At 41.3% G+C, this 22,558-nt stretch overlaps 1 protein-coding gene across 1 annotated transcript in view; it reads left to right on the top strand.

The window, feature by feature from the left end:
- maml1 (mastermind-like transcriptional coactivator 1) overlaps positions 1–22,558 on the top strand; it is a 76,240-nt gene that overhangs the window by 41,066 nt on the left and 12,616 nt on the right. Inside the window, exons 2-4 of the mRNA XM_048543771.2 lie at positions 2,266–3,639; positions 13,303–13,548; positions 21,210–21,327. Coding sequence (XP_048399728.2) covers positions 2,266–3,639; positions 13,303–13,548; positions 21,210–21,327 — 1,738 coding nt within the window. The remainder of the gene's footprint in view (positions 1–2,265; positions 3,640–13,302; positions 13,549–21,209; positions 21,328–22,558) is intronic.

Below are 22,558 nucleotides of genomic sequence, written 5' to 3'. Positions count from 1 at the left end.
ACTCGGGCAACTGTCTGTATCGAGTTTGCACATTCTCTCCGTGTCAGTGTGGGTTTCCTCCAGGTGCTCTGGTTTCCAAAGATGTGCAGGTTAGGTGGATTGGCTATGCTAAATTGCCCGTAGCGTTCAGGGGTGTGTAGATTAGGTGGGTTTAGAGGGGGATGGGTCTGGATGGGATACTCTGAGGTTTGGTGTGGACTTGTTGGGCCGAAGGGCCTGTAGCAACACTGTAGAGATTCTATGACTGAAACTTACAGAATGTACCGTTTAACAGTTCTGCTGCAAAATCTTTCTTTCTAATTTCAACTCTTCACATTCAGAAAATAAGAAACATTAAATTTGTGTTGCAACAATATGATATTTTCCCTGTTCTTGCACTCCCTCCAACCATTTCATTAGGCAATTTTTAAAACGTTGTTCTCTCTTTTTACTCTTGCTGTGTTCACAACAGGAGTATAACTCAATGTTCTGCTATGTTTTCTTATCTTTTGCATGCTTAATTCTGATACAAGAACCACGTGACACATGGTTGCAAAAATAGAGTTTATCAAAACCATTTGGCTTGTTAACTTCCATTATGAGGTTTGGAATCAGAGAAACCAAAGGAATTTGAGTACTTTACGTATCTTATCCAGAGTTATGGAATTCTACATTTAAAAGAAATAATGGAGGAATGAAGCAAAAGATGCATGATGTAGTTCAAATTTCAAATGTTAATAATGACCTAGAATTCAAGGTTTGAATTACAAAAGACATTGTACAAACTAGGGTTACTGGAACTTAGAAAGTTAAGCCATTATTTACTTGAAGTTTAAGGTATTAAGAGGAGTGCATGGTTAGTTTGAGAGAAATAGTTTCCACTGACTGGAAAGACGGGAGGTATAAAATTAAAGCTGGACCTTTCAGAACAGAAATTAGAAATGTGAAGGCTGGCAGAAATTTGAGCACCGTTCCACAAATGACAATTGATTATCAGCATCAATTCACTAACTTAAAATTTAAGGGATAAGGAACAGGAGCAGATTGCAAGGTCATTCAGGCTGATCTTGGGCTTCAGGCCTATTTTCATTTCCTGTTCCTTAGTCGGATGCATTTATTCTCCACGTTATATCATTTTAATTCAATGGTGCACATCCATAATCTGCAGTTGAAAATTCCAAAGTTTGTGTTTTAGGTGACTCTTTCTCCTAGCAAAATATACTGTTAGCTTTGCTGTTCTTGCATCTGTCTTGGAATGCAGAATGTAAAGGTTCAATATTATGTGTCCTTTTCAGCAAAATTGAAGAAATTTCCTCCCCTTAGCCATGAGAACACAAAAGAAAAGCAAGAGTAAACCAAGTGGTCTCTTGATCCTTTTCTACTATATTTCAGTATGATTATGCTTCAGTTCATGGTAAAGGTCTTGCTGTCCACTCTAAGTACCTTCATAATCTTGAATATTTCAGTGAGCTCATTCTTCTAAATGCCAGAGAATCTTGACCCAGCCCCCCCTCATAGGAGTCCTTTCACCCAGAGTCTAATCAACTGAGCCTTTGCTGAAGTGCCATTACGATATATTCTTCCTCAAAAATGGGTAATAAAATTGAAGTGTTACAAGGTAGGGTCTCCACAAAGCCCGTTTGATTATAGTAAGGTTTCCGTATTGTAACCACAGCCAACCAACCCCCCCCCTCCCCCACACCAACCCCCAACGTTAAAACCAGCCACTTTTTCAAAATTATTTACTGGGTCTGCGTAATGACATTTAGTGTTCTTACGTGAGTACAGGCAAGTTTGTCTAACACCAGCATTGAAGTTTCATGCCTTTTTAAAAAAAAGTTCTACAGTTATATTCTTATTATCAGTGTGAATAACTCCACACCTCTCCAAGTTATACTCCATATGCTACTTGGATGAATCACGTAACCTGTCTAAATCTATTGCAACCCCCTAGCTTCATATTATTTGGAAAATTAAATATATTACTCTGCCTCTTTTTCTAAGTTGTTAACATATATTGTAAATTGATAGATTATTAAATAAAGATGCTTTGAAAGTAGAATTTGACTGCAGATCAGTCATGATCTTGTTGTATGATAACAGGTTTGAGGGGCTAAATGCCATCCTCCTATTCCTAAACTATTGTTGTGTCTGCCTTTTTAAAATCTAATTATTTAGGCTTGTCCAATCTCATTTAAAGTTGGCAGATTGATTACAGACTTTTTGTCAATGTTAAATATTAATTTAACTCAATGCCCTAGTTTTAATTTTCTTGTTTTAATGCAGCTTCACGAGAGAGTGAAGAAGAAATTGATGGTTGATGGCTCATCTTTGAATGGAGATCAACAAAATGGATTTGAAGATGGGAGCTATTCAAGCCCTAAGAAACTCCGATTGAATGGAGAAGATGCATCAGGATTGCTTGCAGTTAATGCATCTTCTAATGGCATGCCACCAATGTCTCCGCTGCACCAACGTGACAAAAGAACTGTAATTGGAGAGAGCACACAAAGCAATGGAAACCATTCCTTGGGCTTGGATAATGTGAAGAAAGAAAATATTCCTGACTCCAGTGTGCAGGTGAATGGGAACTGTGATGGTGCTGATGGGTTCACTCTTATTAAAGAACTTAAACAGGAGTCTATGTTGGATTTACATGGTATGAACCCTGCAGGCGCTTCTCTGTCTCAGAATAACATGTTTCCAGATATTAATTTGAATGAACAAGAGTGGCAGGAATTGTTTGATGAGCTAAACCGATCTGTGCCAGACCAAGATATACAGGATCTCTTCAATGAAGATTTTGAGGACAAAAAGGATATTGAACCGGCTGGTTCTTCTGATCAAACAACCTTACAAGACAGCTTAACAATAAAAACTGAGATTTCTCCATCTTCCTTTGAGCACGAGCAAAAAGGATCTTCGCAAACTAGACCATCTGCATCAGGACCTTCATTTTCAAGTGTATCTGTCGCTCCTATTAATACAGTCCCTTCAGGAGCTGGTATTTCTCAGGCTATGGCACAAACAACACGCCCGACTCAGCTTTCAATAAGACCGGAGTCTAGCACCCTGTTGCCTGGGAAGGCAGGGCCATCTGTGGAACGGTCTCCTGCACAGCAGCTGCAGCAGATGGCTGCTAAACAGAAGCAAAGAGCACAACTCCTACAGAAACAGCAAATGCAGCACCCCCCGTCGAATCAGGTACCAAACTGGTCAGCAGCACCTACCCAAAGCCCTCTTGGTGGACCCTACAGCCTCGAGAAACCTAACAGTCCTTCACTGTACCCACAAGACTTCAACCAAAAGCTTCCAATGACCAGTGTGCAGCCAAAGAGCTCTCCAAAAGCTGGTGGTAATTACCTTCAGCCAAATCGTGTTCCAATGTTAAGCCATCAGCCTAACACTTTGGGTCAAAATTCCACAAACAGCCAGGCTCCTCTGCTAAGCTATGCCAACACTAAACGGTTAACTCATTTTGAGATGGATAACAATCCAAGAGCCGTGCCACCTAACCACAACAAAACTGCAATGTTTGCCTATGTGAGACAGCAGCAGACACTTTCCCATCTCAGTGATGAGCAGAAACGAATGCTGTTGAAACAAAAGGAGCTTCCCCAGGGTGCTGTTACATACAGGCCTCTTCTGCAGCACAGCCAGGTAAGAGTTGTTCATTTATATGAAAAGCCCTAGAAACTAGTAATTTGACAGCAGCATGTGTTTCCCTTATTTCCAAATCTTCCTTTTAATCTTCCCTTGCTGAAAGCATTGACTGACGTTTGGTTTGGTTTGGTTTCATCTCACATTCTGAGGCTAGATTGTGAGCATCAACAAACGCTGCAGTTGTAAGACGCTATTATAGGAGAATATTGTCATTCTCAACCACTGTCCAAAGGAGCAAATCATTAATGCCATAGGGACTAGAGCAGGACCCCATAATCCATTCAACCCTTTATGCTTTCAATTGCAACTTGAATTATGTAAATTTCACTGCCTGCCAAGATGTCAATTGAACCCATATCACCAAAGCATTAACCTGGACCTATGGATTAGGAGTCCAGTTAGATATCACAGGAACCACATGCCCTTCTCAATGAGCTGACTTTCACTGTATGTGGTGAAATAGTCTTCAGGCGCTTGCGGTCATTGTTCTTGCATGAGCCTAAGGATCCCAGAACAATGATATTGACCATGAAATCTGCCATAAGTATGAATTGGTGACTTTAGGGAAGGTTAATCACATCTCCTTGAAAATGAAATTAAGATGTTCCACGGATTTGATGTTTTACAATTAATTGATTTTGGTATTGCAGCCGGAAAGCTCCCACTGAATTTAGCTCGTATTGTAAGATTGTAAATGTTCTTCTGTATTTCCACAAAATTAATGTAATCAGTATTCCTTATGGACATCTATTGCATATTGTCTTATGAATAATACTTTTCCTTGCAACACTCCTAATAGGTTTTTACAAACAAATTGGTTCCTTGAACCTGATCCACCATTCAGTAATAATAACGATTGTGTTTGTGTTTCAAATTCGACATTCCCATCTACTCCTGGTAATCTCTATTCCCTTACCTAACAGAAATCTATCTGCCTCTGACTTAAAAATATCCAATGACTCCACTTTCTCCATCGCCTGAGGCAGAGTTCAAAAGTTGCACAATTCTCAAAAATAAGTTATCTTCACCTTTGTCTTAAAAAGACAACCCCTAATCATAAAATAGTGTCTCTAATTTTGGACTGGAACGCAATCCTTTGCACATCACCTTACCAAGACCTTTAGTCAAGCCAGATGTTCACAGCTCAGAAGCGGACCATTTGACCATCATGTCCGCACCAGTCAACAAAGATCTGACTACACGAATCCCAGTTCCCAAATTTTACCCTGTCGCCATGTGCTCCGTCACCCTGAGGCCATGGCAACAGAAGTGAATAAATAAATACTGCTTAAATGTTACGAGTCTCAATCACACTTTCAAGCAGTGAGTTCAAGACTCCTGTCTAAGGTTTTTTTTGAAAGATCTTGCTTTTTACTTTCCTTAAATGTTTGTCCCTTGGTCATTGACTCCTGTACTAATAAGGAAAGTGCCTTCCTATCCAACCTACCCGCATAACGTCGAGTGCACCTCTAACAGTTTGTCTTGCAACTTTTGCTGCTACAAATGAAAACAACGCCAGCCAAATCTAATCTTCCTCATTTCTCGAAACTTCCAGCTGGGTGCATCTCAGTAAATCTTCTCTTCACCCTCTTTAGTTCAATTGCATCCTTTCTGTACCTGCATATAGTGCACCATTTGTGGCCTAACCGGTGTTTTATATAATTCTGGGATAACCTTGTTGCTCTCATATTCTATGCTACTTAGCCTCATCTAATAACAGCAAGGGCAGGCATCCCTGGATTCTGTTCCTGAGTGTGTTCATAAGTCAGTTTGCACACAGGTTGGAGCACAGTGACGTATGCAACAAAATAGCCATTTGAAATTGCAAGGACAAGTTCCTGTGTCAGTCTTTAAAATTACAATTTGTGTAGGATTGTGTTTGTAAGTACAAGTATTTGTAAATTGCAAACTCACTGGCAATAAGCCTCCTTAGCCATCTTATCTGCCTCCTGCACCACCTTAAGGAATCCATCGATATACAAACCAAGATCCCTCTGGTCCTGACCTGAAACATCGACTTTCCTGCTCTGATGCTGCCTGGCCTGCTGTGTTCCTCCAGCTCCACATCGTTATCTCTGACTCCAGCATCTTCATTTCTTGCCATCTCCTTATAGCCTTCAGTACTTTTCAGGATCCTATGATTCGTGGCATAATCCTTTGCCTTGCTAACCATCCTGAAGTACATTACTTCACATTTTCAGGATTTGGCCTACCTGACTAGGAACTGATAACCTTCTGCATTTTACGGCTGTCCTTCTTTGTATTTCTCACCCAATCAATTCTTAAAAACCCTTCCCCTGGCTTTTCAGTCCAAATCATAGATATACACTACAAACAGTAAGGACCAACCATCAAAACCTGAAAAACCTCACTGGAAGCAGAAACATCCACATTTACCTGCTATCCCTGATCAGTCTGCCCCTCAGCATGCTGGTACAGTCTGCCCTTTAAGGCACTGATAACTTCTTTCCATCCATTTTAGACTGATTGGCCTGTAATTTCCTGCTGTATACCTTCCTCCGTTTTAACAGTGGAAAAATGTTGGCAGTCCTCTGGCACTTCACTGCTGGAAAAGATTTGAAAATTACTGCCAGATCCCCTTACATCCATGATTCTCTAGTCTCAGTCCCAGCCCTTGTCTTTACAAGGACATATTTTCTGTAACTATCTCCTTCACCTGCTCCAATCTTCAATGTTTCTATGTTACTTTCTCCTTTATTGCACTGCACTGCTCTGACAGTTTTATCCGTAAGTTCAGAGATAGTAAGAACTGCAGATGCTGGAGTCAGAGGTAACACGGTACGGAGCTGGAAGAACACAGCAGGCCAGGCAGCATTAGTGGAGCAGGAAAATTGACGTTTTGTGTCAGGATCATTCTACAGGCATGGAGGGGGGTGGTGGGGAAGGGAGCTCAGAAATAAATAGAGGAGGAGTGGGCCTGGAGAATGCAGGTGGCTTGACGATAGATGAGTGCAAGTAGGGAATGGTGGGGATTGGTCAGCGGGATGGGAAAGGTGGATAGGTGAGAGACAAGATGGACAGGTTGTGTCAGGTCAAGGAGGTGTGGATGAGGCGGAACATTGGACATAGGGATGAGGCTGGGGTTGGGGAGGATCCTAAAAACAGGGAATTCACCAGTTTTAAAATCTCCCCAGCCTCATCCCATGTTCAACCCTCCCTTATCCCCACCTTCTTGACCTGACATAAGCTGTCCATCATCTCTCCCACCTATCCGCCCCTCCCATCCCACTGACCATTCCCCACCACTCCCTACCTACACTCACCTGTCGCTATTCCACCTACTTTGCCCAGCTCCACCCCTCCTCTGTTTATTTCTGAGCTCCCTTCCCCCTCCCCATTCCTGAAGAAGAGCCCTGACCCAAAATGTCAACCTTGCTGAACTGATGCTGCCTGACCTGCCCTGTTCATCCAGCTCCACACTATTATTTTTTCCTGTAGGTTGTTGCTTCCAGATCACTTGTGCCACATTGTTTCTTTGGTCTTCTCCCAATGTAGAATCTTTTATTCCTGGCACATCCTTATCCTTTTCCATACGCATCCTAAATCTGAATTGTGGCCACTACTGATACACTTTCTATCTGCCTGGGCTGATTTTCAAATTTTTTAGCCAGGACTGCACTGCTCTTGTTGGGCTTTCTATGTACCGGCTGAAAAAAAACAAGTTCTTGTGGATGCAGTGTAAGATTTATTTTCCCTCCTTGTCTAGCATGCTATAATTATACCAGTTAGGAAATTTTAACTACTGAAATACTACTACTGCTTTATTGTTAAACTTTTTTGAAATTGCGTTTGTTTTGATCATCTGTCGCTTGACTGGGGGCTCACTAGAGCACATCCAGAAGTATATTTGCATTTTTTTTTCCCCCACTGCTACCCATGTGGCACCATTTGATTGCTCCAAAATATCTTCCCACCTCACTGCTATAATTGATTCCGTGATCAATATTGCAAACTCTTGCTCCTCCTGTTCCATTCCCATCCTCACCAGCTGTTGTCTGAATACCCTGTAACCAGAATCGAGATGGCAATTCTGCCTATCTTACATCCAAGTCTGTATCCTAGCAGTCATGTACTTTTCTCTGCTTTTGGCTCATTCCATGTCCCTTACCACTCTGAGTAAAGAACCAGCCTCTGCCATCTGTCTTAAATCTATCACCCCTGAATTTGTAGCTATGCCCCCTCATACAAGCTGATGTCATCATCCTCGGAAAAAGATTCTCACTGTCCACCCTATCTAATCCTCTGATCATCCTGTATGTCTCTATTAAATCCCCTCTGCCTGCCAATGTCGTTAACTCGGCCACATTCGGGGCATTTAAACAGTCCTTGGATAAGCATATGGATGATGATGGGATCGTGTACGGGGATAGGCTTAGATTAGTTCACAGGTTGGTGCGACATCGAGGGCCGAAGGGCCTGTTCCGCGCTGTACTGTTCTATGTTCTATCTTCTATCTTCTATCATCTATCATGTATCTTTTTAGGCTCCCTATATTTTTACCTATTGTGGCTGATTCCCTGACTAACTCCAAAATCTGTCTATCTCAGCCTTAATTACAAACTTGATTGCCGGGTTGCCAGGGTCAGCATACCATTCTGGAGTCAAGACTACAACTGAAATCCTATCTGCCATACTTCAACACTTCTTTCTCTGATTCTGTTATCCCCCCTGCCGCCTCTGTCCCTTGCCATTTAGCCATTAATAAGAAATAGCCATTTATGCATATTCAGTTTACTGTCACCCAGCTAATCATCTTTCTATGTTAACCCTTCACAGTTAAGCATTTATTTTTGGCAGTAGCCTATATAATAATAGATGGCCTAGTGGTATTGTCATTAGACTAATAATCTGTTCTGGGGACAGAAGTTCAAATTCCATCATGGCAGATAGCAGAATTTGAGTTCAGCAAAAATCTAAAATTAAAAAATGTAATTATGGTCATGGCAATTGCCATAAAATTGTGTCTGGTTCATCACTGCCCTTTAGGGAGGAGAATTGCTGTCCTTAGCCAGTCATTTGCTTACCTGTGACTCTAGTCCCACCATTGACTGACTCTTAACTGCCATTCAGTTATACCCAGATGGGCTACAGAGGTTCAAGAAGGCAGCCTACCACCACCTTCTCAAAGGCAGCTAGGAATGGGAAATAAATGTTGACACCCACATTCTGTGAATGAATTTTTTGAAAAATTCAAAAGACTCGTCAGTAGGCCATCAGTTTGTTTATTATCATCATTTTAGTAAGCTCCCCTATCCTTTCCATCTCCTGATTTAAAGCCGCTGTTGGAATTTTCTGTGTTGTCATGTCAGAAGCAACATTTCATTCACCAATTCCCTCTCACTATTATTAAATCTCCATCCTCACTCTCTAAAGGACCAAGGACTACAATTTTTCACTTTGTGCATTAATGATCTAGATAAAGGAACTGTGGGTATTCTGGCTAAGTTTGCAGATGATATGAAAATAGGTGAAGGGACAGGTAGTATTGACGAGGTGGGAAGGCTGCAGAATATTTAGACAGATTAGGAGAGTGGGCAAAGAAGTGGCAGATGGAGTACAATGTGGGAAAGTGTGAGATCATGCACTTTGGTAAGAAGAATAAAAACATGGACTGTTTTCTAAATGGGGTGAAAATTCAGAAGTCTGAAGTGCAAAGAGACTTGCGAGTTCTTGTCCAGGATTCTCTGAAGGTAAACTTGCAGGTTGAGTTAGTAGTCAGGAAAGCAAACACAATGTTGGCATTTATTTTGAGAGGACTTAAATATAAAAACAGGGATGGTCTACTGAGGCTTTATAAAGCTCTGATCAGGCCACATTTGGAGAGTTGTGTGCAGCTTTGGGTCCCATACCTCAGGAAGAATGTACTGGCCCTGGAGCGGTTTCAAAGGAGGTTCATGAGAATGGTCCCAGGAATGGAAAGCTTAACATGAGAGGAATGTTTGAGGTCTCTGGGGCTGTACTAATTGGAATTTAGAAGGATGAGGGGCGATCTAATTGAAACTTTCAGAATACTGAATGGCCTGGACAGAGTGGGTGTTGGAAAGATGCTTCCATTGGTAGGGGACACCAGGACCTGAGAGCACAGCCTTACAGTAAAGAGAAGACCTTTTAGAATGGAGTTAAGGAGAAACTACTTCAGCCAAAGAGTGTTGAATCTATGGAATTCACTGCCACATAAGGTTGTGGAGGCCAGGTCATTGAGTACATTTAAGACTGAGATAGATAGGCTGTTGATTATCAAGGGTTACGGGGAGAAAGCGGGAGAATGGGGCTGACAAACCTATCAGCCATGATTGAATGACAGAGCAGACTGAATGGGTTGAATGGCCTAATTTCTGCTCCTATGTCTTATGGCCTTAACACTCACTTTATTGTAATTTCCTTTTTAAGTACCTGCAGAAACTCTCGCTATCCATTTTTATATTTGTAGCTAGCTTTCTGTCATGTCCTGATCAATTTTTCAGTCATTCTCTGCTGTCATTTATATTCTGATCAGTCATCTGATCTGTCAACTTTATGCAGTCATGTTTATTCCTGCAGTTTGATGCTTACCCTGACTTGTGTATTTAATGACAGCCGGTATGTCCTGCCTTTAACTATTTTCTTTACTGAAAGAATATACTTATTTCAAGTATCCTAAAGTATCCCCTTAAATGTCTGCCACTAAATATCAATACCAATCTTTCTAATCTATCTCAGTTTAGTATGTCAGTTCACTTCTAGCTCACCTTTCATGCCTGCACAGTCGCCCACATGATTGCTGTTATTTCATTGTCAGATCTAGTCCTAGATCCAGTGTCTCCCATTCAAAGTGGATGTAAAATGCAATCACATTGTGATTGCCGCCACCTAGGAGTGCTTTTACTCTGAGATCATTTATTAACCCTGTCATGTTACCCAAGTTTCAGGTGATCCTGTCTCTCTGTCAGTTCCTGATTGTGCTGCTCCAAGCAAATATCTCAAAACTTGCTCTTTGTGCAAGTTACTGCTGCCAGTTTGATTTTTCCAGTTTATATGTGGATTAAAGTCACCCATACTTATTACCATCCGTTTATCACTACTTGAGTGTTTTGTCCAACATTGTGCTTACTGTTTAGGGGCCTGTAGACCACTCCAATTAGTAACTTGTCTCCCCTACTCTTCCTCATCTTCACCCAAAGCTATTGTGTCCTGTTCTCCAGAATTAAGGTTATCTGTTGCACAAGTGCCGCATCCTTGATCAATAATGTTATCCCTTCACTTTTGCCTAGCTTTATTTTCTTCTTGACTATCAGGTACCCCTTTTTGAGACCAAATCATTGTCATCCTGCAGCCATTTGTTTGTATTAGCCAGCACATCGATTTATTTACCTTATAAAAACTGAAAGAACTGCGGCTGCTGTAAATCAGGAACAAAAACAAGGTTGCTGGAAAAGCTCAGCAGATCTGGCAGCACCTGTGAAGGAAAAAACAGTTAACGTTTTAGGTCTGGTGACCCTTCCTCAGAACCGTTCTGAGGAAGGGTCACCGGACCCAAAACATTAACTGTTTTTTTCTTCACGGGTGCTGCTAGATCTGCAGAATTTATTTACTTTATTGTGCACCATCAACTTGTTACTTTGTTATCCACATTCCAAAACATAGTGTTCAGTTTTGCATTTTGTTATTTTTGTAGCTTCTAGGCTTGACTGGTGTATTCCTATTTTCTTCACAGTCTCCTCTTCTCATTCTCTGACTCATTTTCCTGCTTTAGTATTTGCTTTTCTTACCTTGTCTTTACTCTTTGATTTGCCTTATGTTTGCACATTCAACTCCTTGCCTCATTATCTAGTTCTAAGCACCCTCTACTAGTTATGTAGTTTGCTGGAACACTGGGCTAGCATAGTTCACCTATAGAATGTTCCAATGATAAAGCCTCACTTTCCCCATTACTGGTACCAGTGCACCAGCAACTGGAACCCACTTTCCCCAAACCAACCTTTAGAGCTCTATGTCATCTCTGATTTTATGTACCAGAAGCTGTTTGCATGCCATTTGGATTGTCCAGATATTTTTATAATTGAGAACAGTCCTCCTAATTTTCTTTTTTGGAATGCAGATCTTCAAGGTCCATATAAGGCAATGACTTCTGAAACAAGAAGTCAATGTATCAGTACACCAGTTGACATGCGTTGAACCTCTGAGCAGCCACCTAGCTGAGAGGGAATACTCTGAGATTCTGCTTTTTTATTTAATGTCTAACTTCTCATATTTTTTCTATGTAAAACTAGTTCCTCATTCTTACTTTGTTCAATTTAAATTGTATTGACCTGTACCATGACTGTTAGATCCTCCCCTTTCTACTGCAAGTTCATCTCCAGCTCTCAACACAGCCTCTGAGTCTTGGCTGCAGAGAATGATATCAATCCCCCTCACTGTACTATTCTCTACTACCACTACGTTCCGCGTTGCTTTTGCCACTTGATTGGCTTCCTGCACCTTTGTCAGTTTGCTCATTTACTCTCCAACCCCTGTTGTCATACCAGCCAGTTGAGAGTACCTCCTATCTATTGGACGTTTGCAGGGACTCCTGCCTTCTGGATCCCTTTATCTACTTCACTTGCAGTCACACCATCGTGTTCACATCCACTGAAAAAATTGAAACTCCCCATCCCCAATGCTGCAACAACCTTCTGAAATGAAGAATCAAGGTAACTTTCCTGTTATATTACTGTATCTATAGTTCAGCCTCCAGCTTGAAAACGGAGCCAAAGCTACTCGGACAAAATGTTTATTGCAGACATGTTTGCTCTGGATCAAAATTTTATCCAGACGTTCCCATGTGCAGCTGTAAAACATCATTTTGTTTCATCCTTAATGAGTTTTAATTATTTCAGTATTCAGATCTTTTTTTGTTTCGTTAACTTTATTCTATTTTTAGGTTTGTGATAAACCTTTATCGCTTACCAGATACACATCAAATGCTCACCTCTTTTCCCAGTAGTTGAGTAAAACGCTACTCCTAGAGGGCTAAGGGGTAGCATTGCAAAAGGAGCAAACACACTCTTATACCTGCTTCTCCAGCTTCCCGCTGTCAACTCCCGTGTGTGCACTGAATTTCCTTAACTACCTGCCTTTGTTTGCCTTGTCTGTACGATAGAACCCTGAATTTATGTAGTGGTCTGAGTAGCATTTTTAGTTTCTCCCATCTGTCTCTAGCTTTATACCAGGGTGTCTTTTAACATGCTGATCAATTGAATTCCATAACCACCACCCCAATATAAATCAGTTTTTGTCTGAATTTCCATTTCGGCTTCTTTGACAAAGTTGTGTTCAAGGACAACAGAGCTGTAAAAAAAGTGTTAGTGCCTGCTCTGATTTGCAGCAGTAAAGAGAGAGAGCTATTAAATGGGTAAATTTAAGACTAGGAAAATATTTGATCGGGTAAGCTTGAGGAAAATAAATTCAATAAAGAATTTGGGAGAGAATTTTTTGCCTGGGAGAATGGGTAGAACTTCATATTTAAAATCTAAGGAAGAAAGAAAAAGAAGGTATGAAGATAGGTTGAGATAAAGTAGGTGGAAGGGGGTACAATGAATACCAGTGACCCTATCGTTGAACGTTTTGCGTTGCTGTCAGCTCTGTATAATTCTGTGTAATAATTGTATGCACTTTTAATAGGATCAAAATCCTGGAACTGTCACCAGGACATCAAACTCTGTCCAGGCATCAGGTCCAGGCACTCAGCCTCCACCTGCTTCTATCGCTGGTAACCATGGAAATGCTGCATACATCGGTACCCAGCAGCAGGCTGTCGCCATGAAGCAGCAAATTTTGATGGATCAGAAGCAACGAGAGCAGCAGTTACAGTTGATGGAGCAGCAGAAGCAGCAATATCTTCAGAGACAGCAGCTGCTGGCAGAGCAGGTACGTAATGTAGGGGTGGGGTTTGTATTGCACAGGCATTGCTGGGAGAACTGCAGCAAATGAATCAAGCCATGTTGTGGACTTGCGGAACTGAATTTACTGTGCTCTTGGTGCTCACTGCAATGTGTCTGGGTTGTGAGATCACCCGTACACCGTTTTTGGGAAAATGATGAGGACAGATATTTCTCAGTATTTAGGTTTTGTGTTTGATGCAGTATATCCAGAGTCGGTAGAGAGTGCAAAAAGTCTTGGACTGGAAGCAGGAAGCACTGAAAGTATTTGGGGTGCTAGACAGCACGTTTGGATGCTGAAATAGAAGTAAGATTTCAGGTCAGTGACATTTTGTCAGAACAACAGCAACAACCCACAGTGGGTGCATTAACATGAACGGAGGGGCTGTGTAGGGGATTTGATGACTGGGGGTATGTTTGCAAATGGGTCTGGTGTTATATTGGAAGGTCATCAAATGTTGTGTTTCTTGCAATGGATATCTGCTGATCAGTTGAATATTTATAGCTTTTTGTTTTTAATTTCAGACATTGAACTTCCATGGTGCGTTGTTTTTATTTAATGTTATGAGTTGCATGGGAACATTTTAGACTTCAGTATCAAAGAGACTAAATTGCTCTTGCCTGATATGAAATTTAACTGGTACCTTGACACAATATAGCCTGAATGTCATTGGATAGTGAACTGGATCAGATGAGCAGAAAGTGAAACTGTGGCAGCTGTGGGGAGGGCGGAGCGGGTAAAATTCAACCAGCTGACAGATTTGACTAGACAGAACAGGGAGGGGGAACTTGGATGAGAGATGCAGACTTGCTGACTTATTTTAAAATTTTTATAATTCTTTTTCCTGCATGGTTATTGTGAGAAATCATAAATGCCAACATGTTTGCAGTGTCGTAATAGATTTTGGTGGCGGGAGTAGTTCTGATGTTGAAATGGGTACATAATTAATTGCTGCATAAACTTAAACTTATTGTGGAGTCCCAATTATCTCTCAAGATTTCGGTAACCACAAGACAAAAACACATACCAAACGTACCTCAATCAAATTTCAGGAATTCCAGCTAATTATTACTTGACAAGCATGCACAGCCTGGATTATCTGGGGACAAAAAGCATGAGGTCATAATCTGAACCATTGCATAGCTCAACGTGAAAATTATATGAATGTAACATTTTAGCTTAAATTCTTTCAATGCAGTAACACTTTATTTTAAAATGCAACACTTTTTGGTATGAATGTGATAAGGACAAAGCGAGAACTGAGATATAGTGATCATCTGATGAATGTGCCATTAATTTGGACATTCATCTACAAGTCTGAATATTGGGCCATTTCCGGTAGTAAGCATCAATGCCACATGAGCATATCAAACATTGATTAAGTTTGGTAGCTGTTGCATTAATGGCAGAGTTTAGAAATTGGACTTGCCTGAAATATCGGCATACACATCACAAAAGTATCTGTCGTCTGCTCGCTTCAATTAAATGCTGTTGAAAATAAACTTTAATCTTGGTGCATGTTACCTGAGCTCTGAAGAATGAAAATTGGATGCAGTTTTAGTTGACCTGATATCTGTGGTCACGAATTGGATATAAATTGATGGTTCACCTTTTGCCAGATCTTAGCAAGAAACATTTCAGATTGACTGCAAGTATCCTTCCTTTGCTGATCCTTTCATGATGACCAGGTAAAAATGCCATGAAACCAAATTGCCAAAACCTGACCACTATCATTCTTAGGTGACAGTTGGTCACACACTCCCACACTTTGAAGGTGTGGTGGTAGTTTTTTCATTCTTGAACACGTCCTTTCTGTGTTCAGATTAGTAGAACATTTTCTCTTCCTCCAGTTGGCAAACTTGCCTTGGCCTGATTACTTTGAACAGATAACACAGACTTCAGTGCCCATGTACCAAATCCCTTCCTGGGCTGCTCCTGAAGTCTTTGTTTTGTGTTTGGTTCAGGACTTCTCTCATTTCCACTTTTACATTGTCAATCACCAGAGGTTAATTTTTGGGTCCACCTTCTATTCTCCTGATTTGCTGCTTTGGTGCTGTTTTGTAGCTCCTTGAAGTAAGCAGCCCCTCTTTTCTTTGCTTCTTCATTGAGTATGTGCCTACATTATCATTGTCTTCAGTGGTCCATGTGTTCAACTTTCCCTCATTTTTGTAATCCCAAGTATCTAGGGTGAGCATCTGTCATATGACTCTCACATCACCTTGTCCTTTGTCTTCATTATCATGTTTTTCATCAGACTGTCGTTAGTAGTTAGTCTTAGCAAGTTTTGAGAAGATTTGTAGCTCAGGATGAGGTTCTGGATGTAAGTTTGCTCGCTGAGCTGGAAGGTTAGTTTTCAGACGTTTCGTCACCATTCTAGGTAACATCAGTGAGCCTCCGGTGAAGTGCTGGTGTTATGTCCTGCTTTCTATTTATGTGTTAGTCTAATCCTCCACTTCCTAAAGTGCTTTTCATGAACTGGTTGTAAGTAATAATATGAAATATTATAGAATTGTGCAGTACTGAAGGAGGCCAGTCATAGAGCATTCACTTTAGGATTGACCATTCCTCTGTTCTTATCCCATAGCCCAGAACATTATTCCTTTTCAAGTATGTATCTAATTCCCTTTTGAACGTTGCTATTGGAAACTTAATGTGTCCTTCTGGGCAGTGTGTTCCAGATCACAATGAGCATGATCCTTTCAAAAAAAAATTATTTTTCATTGTCACTCGTCTTAAATTTGTGGTCTAAGTTGCCATCCTTCCTGCCATTGAATTACCTTTCTCCCCTTTACTGCATCAAAGCGCTTTATGATTTTGACATGTCTGTAACCTTTCCTTTTAACCTCTACCTGAAAGAAAACAATTCCAGCATTTTTTAAATTCACTTGTGGGATGTGGGCAGTTTTGGCTGGCCAGCAATTATTGCCTGTCACTAGTTGCTTTTAAGAAGTTGGTGGTGAGCTGCTTCCTTGAACTACTGCAGTCCATGTAACATAGGTAGACCCACAATGCCCTTAAGGAGGGAATTCCAGGGCTTTGACCCACTGAAAGATGGCAGTGTATTTCCAAGACAGGATGATGAATGATTTGGAGGGAAACTTGCAAGTGACAGTGTTTCTGTGGCGCTGCCATTGTCTTTCTTGATGAAAGTGGTTATCAACTTGGATATCTAAGGATCTTTGAATTCCTGCAGTGCATTTTGTAGACAGCACATACTGCTGCTGAGAGTTGGTGGAGTGAGAGAATGCTTGTAGATGTGCCAATCAAGTGTGCAGTTTCATCCTGGATGGTGTCAGACGACCTGTGTTATTGGAGCTTCATTCATCCAGACAGCTGGAGAATATTCTGTCACATTCTGGACTTGCACCTTAAAAATGGTGGATAGATTGAGGTGACGTGATGGCTCTGATTAACACTCTTGCCTTGGTGCAGGAGCCTGGACTCAATTCCATGCTTAAATGACTGTATGGAATTTGCACGTTCTCCCTGTGCCTGTGTGGAGATTCCTCTGGGTGCTTTAGTTTCCTCCCACATTCCAAAGGATTTAGGTGGACTGGCCATGCAAAATTGCTCTGTAATGTCCGGATTAGGTGACTTAACAAATGTAAATGCAGGTTTACACTGATAGGGTAGGGGGCTGGTCTGCCTTGGATGTTCTTTGAAGGTTTAATGCGGACTTTACGGACTGAACGGCTTCTTTCTGTACTCTAGGGATTCCAGGATCCTGTGAGATTTAAGGGAGTCAGGAGATGAGTTGTTTGAAGTGTTCCGAGCTTCTCTCCTGCTGTTCCAGCCACTTCGATTAATATGGCAAGTCCAGTTGATTTCTGGGCAGTGGTAATCCCCAGTTTGTTGATTGGCAAGTGATTCACTGGTGGCAACACCATTGAATATCAAGGATGATGGTTACATCGTGCCTTATTAGATACAGTCATTGTCTGGCATTTTGTTATGAATGTCAGCCCAAGCCTGGATATTGTCCAGATCTTGTTGTATTTGAACATTGACTGCTTTAGTATTTGAGGAGTCGAAATGATGCTGAATATTGTGCTGTTGTCAGTGAACATGCCCACGTCTGACCTCATGGAGGGAAAGTGATTGAAGCAACTGAAGATAGTTGGGCCTAGAAGAACGCGCTAAAATGATTGAACTGCAACAAACACAACCAAATTCCTGTGTCCTCTAATCACCAGGGCGTTTGCCTCCAGATATCTACTGATTCCACTTTTGCTCAGGTTCCTTGATGCCACACTTGGTCGAAGGCAAATTTGAGGACAAGAACCGTCACTCTCATCTCACCTGGAATTCAGCACTTTTGTCTGTGTTTGAATGCAGCCTATGATGAGGTCAGGAGCTGAGTGGCTTTGACAGAACCAAAACTGTGAGAGTGAACAGGTTGTTGCTGAGCAGATGCTACTTGACAGCACTTAATGACACCTTACATAATTTAGCTGATGCTCGAGAGTAGATTGATGGGGTGGTAATTGATTGAGTTATATTTGTCCTTTTTTTTGTACATGATATTTCTGGGCAATTTTCCACATTGTTGGATGGATGCCAGTGTTCTACCTGTGCTGGAACAAGTTGAAGAATGTTCTGGAGTGCAGTTCTTGAATGTTGTTGGGGCCCATAGCCTTTGCAGCATCCAGTGCCTCCATTTGTTTCTTGATATCTCATGATTGCATCAAATTAGTTGAAGACCCTTATCTGTGATGCAGGGGACCATTGGAGGAGACAAATAGATCATCCACTTGGCACCTCTGGCTGAAGATTGCTGCAAATGTTTCTGCCTTGTCTTATGCACTGACATGCTAAGCTCTCCCACCAGTAAGGATGGGAATGTTTTTAGCGCCACCACATTTGAGTTGATTAATTGTCCTCCACCATTCACAACTGGATTTGGCAGGACTGTCGAGCTCAGATCTGATCTGTTGGATGTGGGATTGTTTAGCTCTGTCTATCAATTACTGCTATTCTGTTTGGCTCTCAAGTTATTCTAGTAGGTAGCTTCCCAAGTTGATGTCTTATTTTTATGTATGCATGGTGGTGCTTCTGGCATGCCATTCTGCACTTTACATTGGCTTGATGATGATAGTTGAGTGGGGGATATGCCAGGCCATGAGGTTGCAGATTGTACTGGAGTATAGTTCTACTGTTGGTGGCCAACACTGCCTCATGGATGCCTGTCTTGAGTTACTAAATCGATTGGAAGTGTGTCCCATTTAGTGTGGTAATAGTGCCACACAGCACAATGGAGCGTAATCTCAATATAAAGGCAGGATTTCATCTCCATAAGCACTGTGCAGTAATGACTCTTAGCAATACTGTCATGAACAGATGCATCTGCAGTTGACCTCATCCTCATCAATTGATCAGGTATGTTTTTCCTTATTGGTTCCCTCACAACCTGTTTTAGGCCCACTCTAGCAGCCGTGTCATTTAGGACCCAACCAGCTCAATCAGTAGTGCTGCTGCCAAGCCATGCTTGGTGGTGGACTTTGAAATTCTCCTCCTGACTGTAAGCCATTGTGCCACTACTTCTGGTTGTCTTGCCGTGGGCCAAAACATATTCAGGGATGGTGATAGTGGTCTATGGGATGTGCCATACACACAGGTTCATAACTTGGCAATGTCAGGGCCCACAGAGCTGTTTTTGCTTTTTCTCGTGCCTAGGTCGATGCTAAGTTTTGTTGAGAATTCATAACAGTTGATACAACGGACTGGCGTGCTAGTCCATTTCAGAGGGCAGTTGAGAATCAACCACTTTGTTATGGCTCTGGATTCGCACATGGTGGATGGCAGATTCCCTTTATTGAAGGACATTAGTGAACCAGATGGGATTTTGTGGTGATCGATAATAGTTTCATGGTCATCAGTCAATTCTTACTTCCAGATTTTTAAAATTAAGTTCAAATTTCACTATCAACAGTAGAACAGTTGCCGAGTTTCTAGATTAATAGTCTAGTCATAATACCACTAGGCCAACACCTACAACATCAAAGCCCCTTATTTATGTACTATTTGTGTCAATCTTCACAGGTTCTCCAAAGTCCTGAAATTCTTTCAACGTGTGATGCACAGATTCAGAACTCTCATTCCAGCTGAAAAGCTGGGTTTGATCATTTTATGAAGACTTACCATATTTTCTTTGTTTTTGTACCCTTCCTTTATTATTTTAGAACATAACATTTTATTTAAAATTCAGTTTTATTATCAGTTTGCCTGTGTTTTTGATGGAGAAGCAGGGAAAAGGATGGAGTAGAGTTGTTGAGTTTAATTTGTAGCTTCTGGATTCCTATTGTGTTAGCAACTGAAATCATCACATACTCAATCTGGACTCCATCAGGGCGACTCACCACCTGACCTCATTACATCCTTGGGTGGAATTGGGGAAAAGCTCTCCTGCTTGGAGTCCTTTGTACTAAGCAGGACATTGGAGGCCAGTCACCTCAGCCCTTTGACATCATTACGGGAGTTCCTCAGGATAGTGTTACATGTTCAACCTTCAGCTGCTTCAATGGCCTTCTCTATAATCACTGGGACAGAAGTAGGGATATTTGTTGATTATTGTACAATGCAGATTGTAATTCAGACTGTAATTCAGATGATTCTGGTACTGATGCTACCTGTGTCCATATTTGCAAGACCTAGGCAATTTCCAGACCGGGGCTGATGTGTGATGCTGTTACTTTCCATTTGTCTGTAAATCTCTAGCCAGAGAGAATCCAGCAATTGTCCTTATCATTGACATTACCATTGCTCCATTCCTCAATCAACATCGTGTGGCTTATCATTGCTGTTCCGATGCTATCTAGTTTCTACAAGACACAAGTTATGAGTGTGACAAAATGCTCTCTACTTACCTGGATGAGTACAGCTCTGAAAATACTCAGCAAACTCGGTAGAATTAAGGACAAAGCACTTGCTTGATTTGCACCCCATCCACCACATTCAACCTTCAGCATTTTCCAAGCCTGCAGTCTCTACACCTGGAAGGATAAAGCTACAGATGCATGGGAGCACCACTAATTGCACATTCCCCTCCAAACCCCACAGAATCCTGACTTGGAACTTTATTGCCACTCTTTCACTGTCATTAACTCAAAATCCTGGAACTTCCCTTCCTAAAAAAAATGTTGGTGTTTCTGAACCCCACTGACTGCAGCAATTCAAGACGTGGCTCACCACAATCTTCTCCAGGACAATTAGGGATGAGCAACAAATGCTGATTTACCCTGTGACACTGACATCTTGTGCAACATATAAAACTACCTTCATTACTTTCTGTGCGTCATTACAGCTTCAGCCACATGTCCACATGCTGGGACAACTTTACAGCATACACTCATATGTTTGAAGTGTTCTTTTCTACAGATATCATCTTTTAAAAGCACCAAGCTGTCTTTGCAGAGATTTAGTTTTATTTTGTCCGTTTGTTATAGTTGGTATTGCACAGTGGATTGGTTTTAAATCCGTGTACTGCTTTGCTGAAACTGACAAACGCAAGTCTTTATCGTGTTGCTGTCCGAGTCCTATTCACACTTTATGGTACAGCGATAAATTCACAGAAAAAGCTCCACATCTGATAAAAATTTGTAGCTTGGATTGATCAGTCCAGTCCTAATGAGTTTCACCTTTTCATCTTTCAGGAGAAGCAAAGAAAACAGCAGGAACAACAATTGCAGAGGCACCTCACAAGGCCCCCGCCTCAATATCAAGACCAGCAGCAAAACCAGTACCGTGTTGAGCAAGTTAACCAGTTTCAGGGTAAGTATGCAGCCAATTATTTGAATTAATACCACTTGTAGAGGTAATGTTCATGATACATTTGTCCCCAGATGGGGACCAGACATTTGTGGGAGCTTCCAAACAGTCATAGTGTGCTAGGGGATTGTATTCAACAGGAAGTTAGTAAAGTCAAGGTGCTACAATAATCATTGATGACTTTAATCGACATACAGACTGGGCAAACCACATGAGGAATGCCTCCACCATGCTACTGTTGCTGGAGTGTGTGCAAGGTGGTATTTTAGACCAGTACATTGAGGAACCAACTTGACAGCAAGTTATCCTAGATTTGTTTTTGTGCAATGTGTTAATTGGGTTAATTAATAATGTATGAAGTCCTTTAAGAAAATAGGTCATAACATGCTAGAATTCTTCTTTGGAAGTGAAGAAATTGTAGCCAAAGCTAGGATGCTAAATCTAAACAAAATGACCGTAAAGGTAAGAGGGTGAATTGACTATGATAGATTGGATAGTCTCATTAAAAGGCAAAGCGGAAATTGCTGGAGAAACTAATCTGATGTGACAGCAACTGTGGGGAGAAAGCAGAGTTAACATTTTGAGTCCAGTGACTCTATGAACAGGGGAGAATGGGTTGGCTGTGCTCAAAGCAGCCCATGTCATTACAGGCCCAGGGTTTGCGTAAAATAAACTTGCAAGGTTGTGATCAGTGATCAGTGACCATCATGTGGAGACGCCAGTGTTTGACTGGGATGGACAAGGTCAGAAATCACACAACACCAGGTTATAGTCCACCAGGTTTTTTGAAAACAAACTTTTGGAGCCTGACTCCTCGCCCGGGTGTTAGAGGTCCATTCTGTGGTGTTCAACAAGCACACAATTTATATACAGTCAGTGTAGGGTTTTATAAATTCCTACTTTAGAAATAAAACCAGTCTGACTCCAACCCGAACCGCAAACAGATTCTTATCAAGGCCTCATACCTAGCATCCATTGTCTGACCTAAAATGTCACCTCTTGTTTACACTACACTGATAAAATCTTTAGTTCTCTCAGGACAGTGACTTGAAAGGAATTCAGGGATTTACACACTAATCAATTAAAAACCTAACTGATTAAAGATTTAGCAGCACCTTAGGTTTGTTTAAAACATCCTTGTCAGTGTTGTGACCCTTTGATCTTTTATTTGTAAGTTCTATGTCCAATACTTCCTCTCTCTCTAATATGTGGAGAAGTCAGGGTCCAAAAGCTT

This window comes from Stegostoma tigrinum, chromosome 13 (genome assembly GCF_030684315.1).
Source record: "Stegostoma tigrinum isolate sSteTig4 chromosome 13, sSteTig4.hap1, whole genome shotgun sequence".
In the NCBI taxonomy this organism is placed as follows: Eukaryota; Metazoa; Chordata; class Chondrichthyes; order Orectolobiformes; family Stegostomatidae; genus Stegostoma; species Stegostoma tigrinum.
The sequence above is the reverse complement of the archived record's forward strand: the minus strand, read 5'-3'. Positions and strand labels throughout refer to the sequence as shown.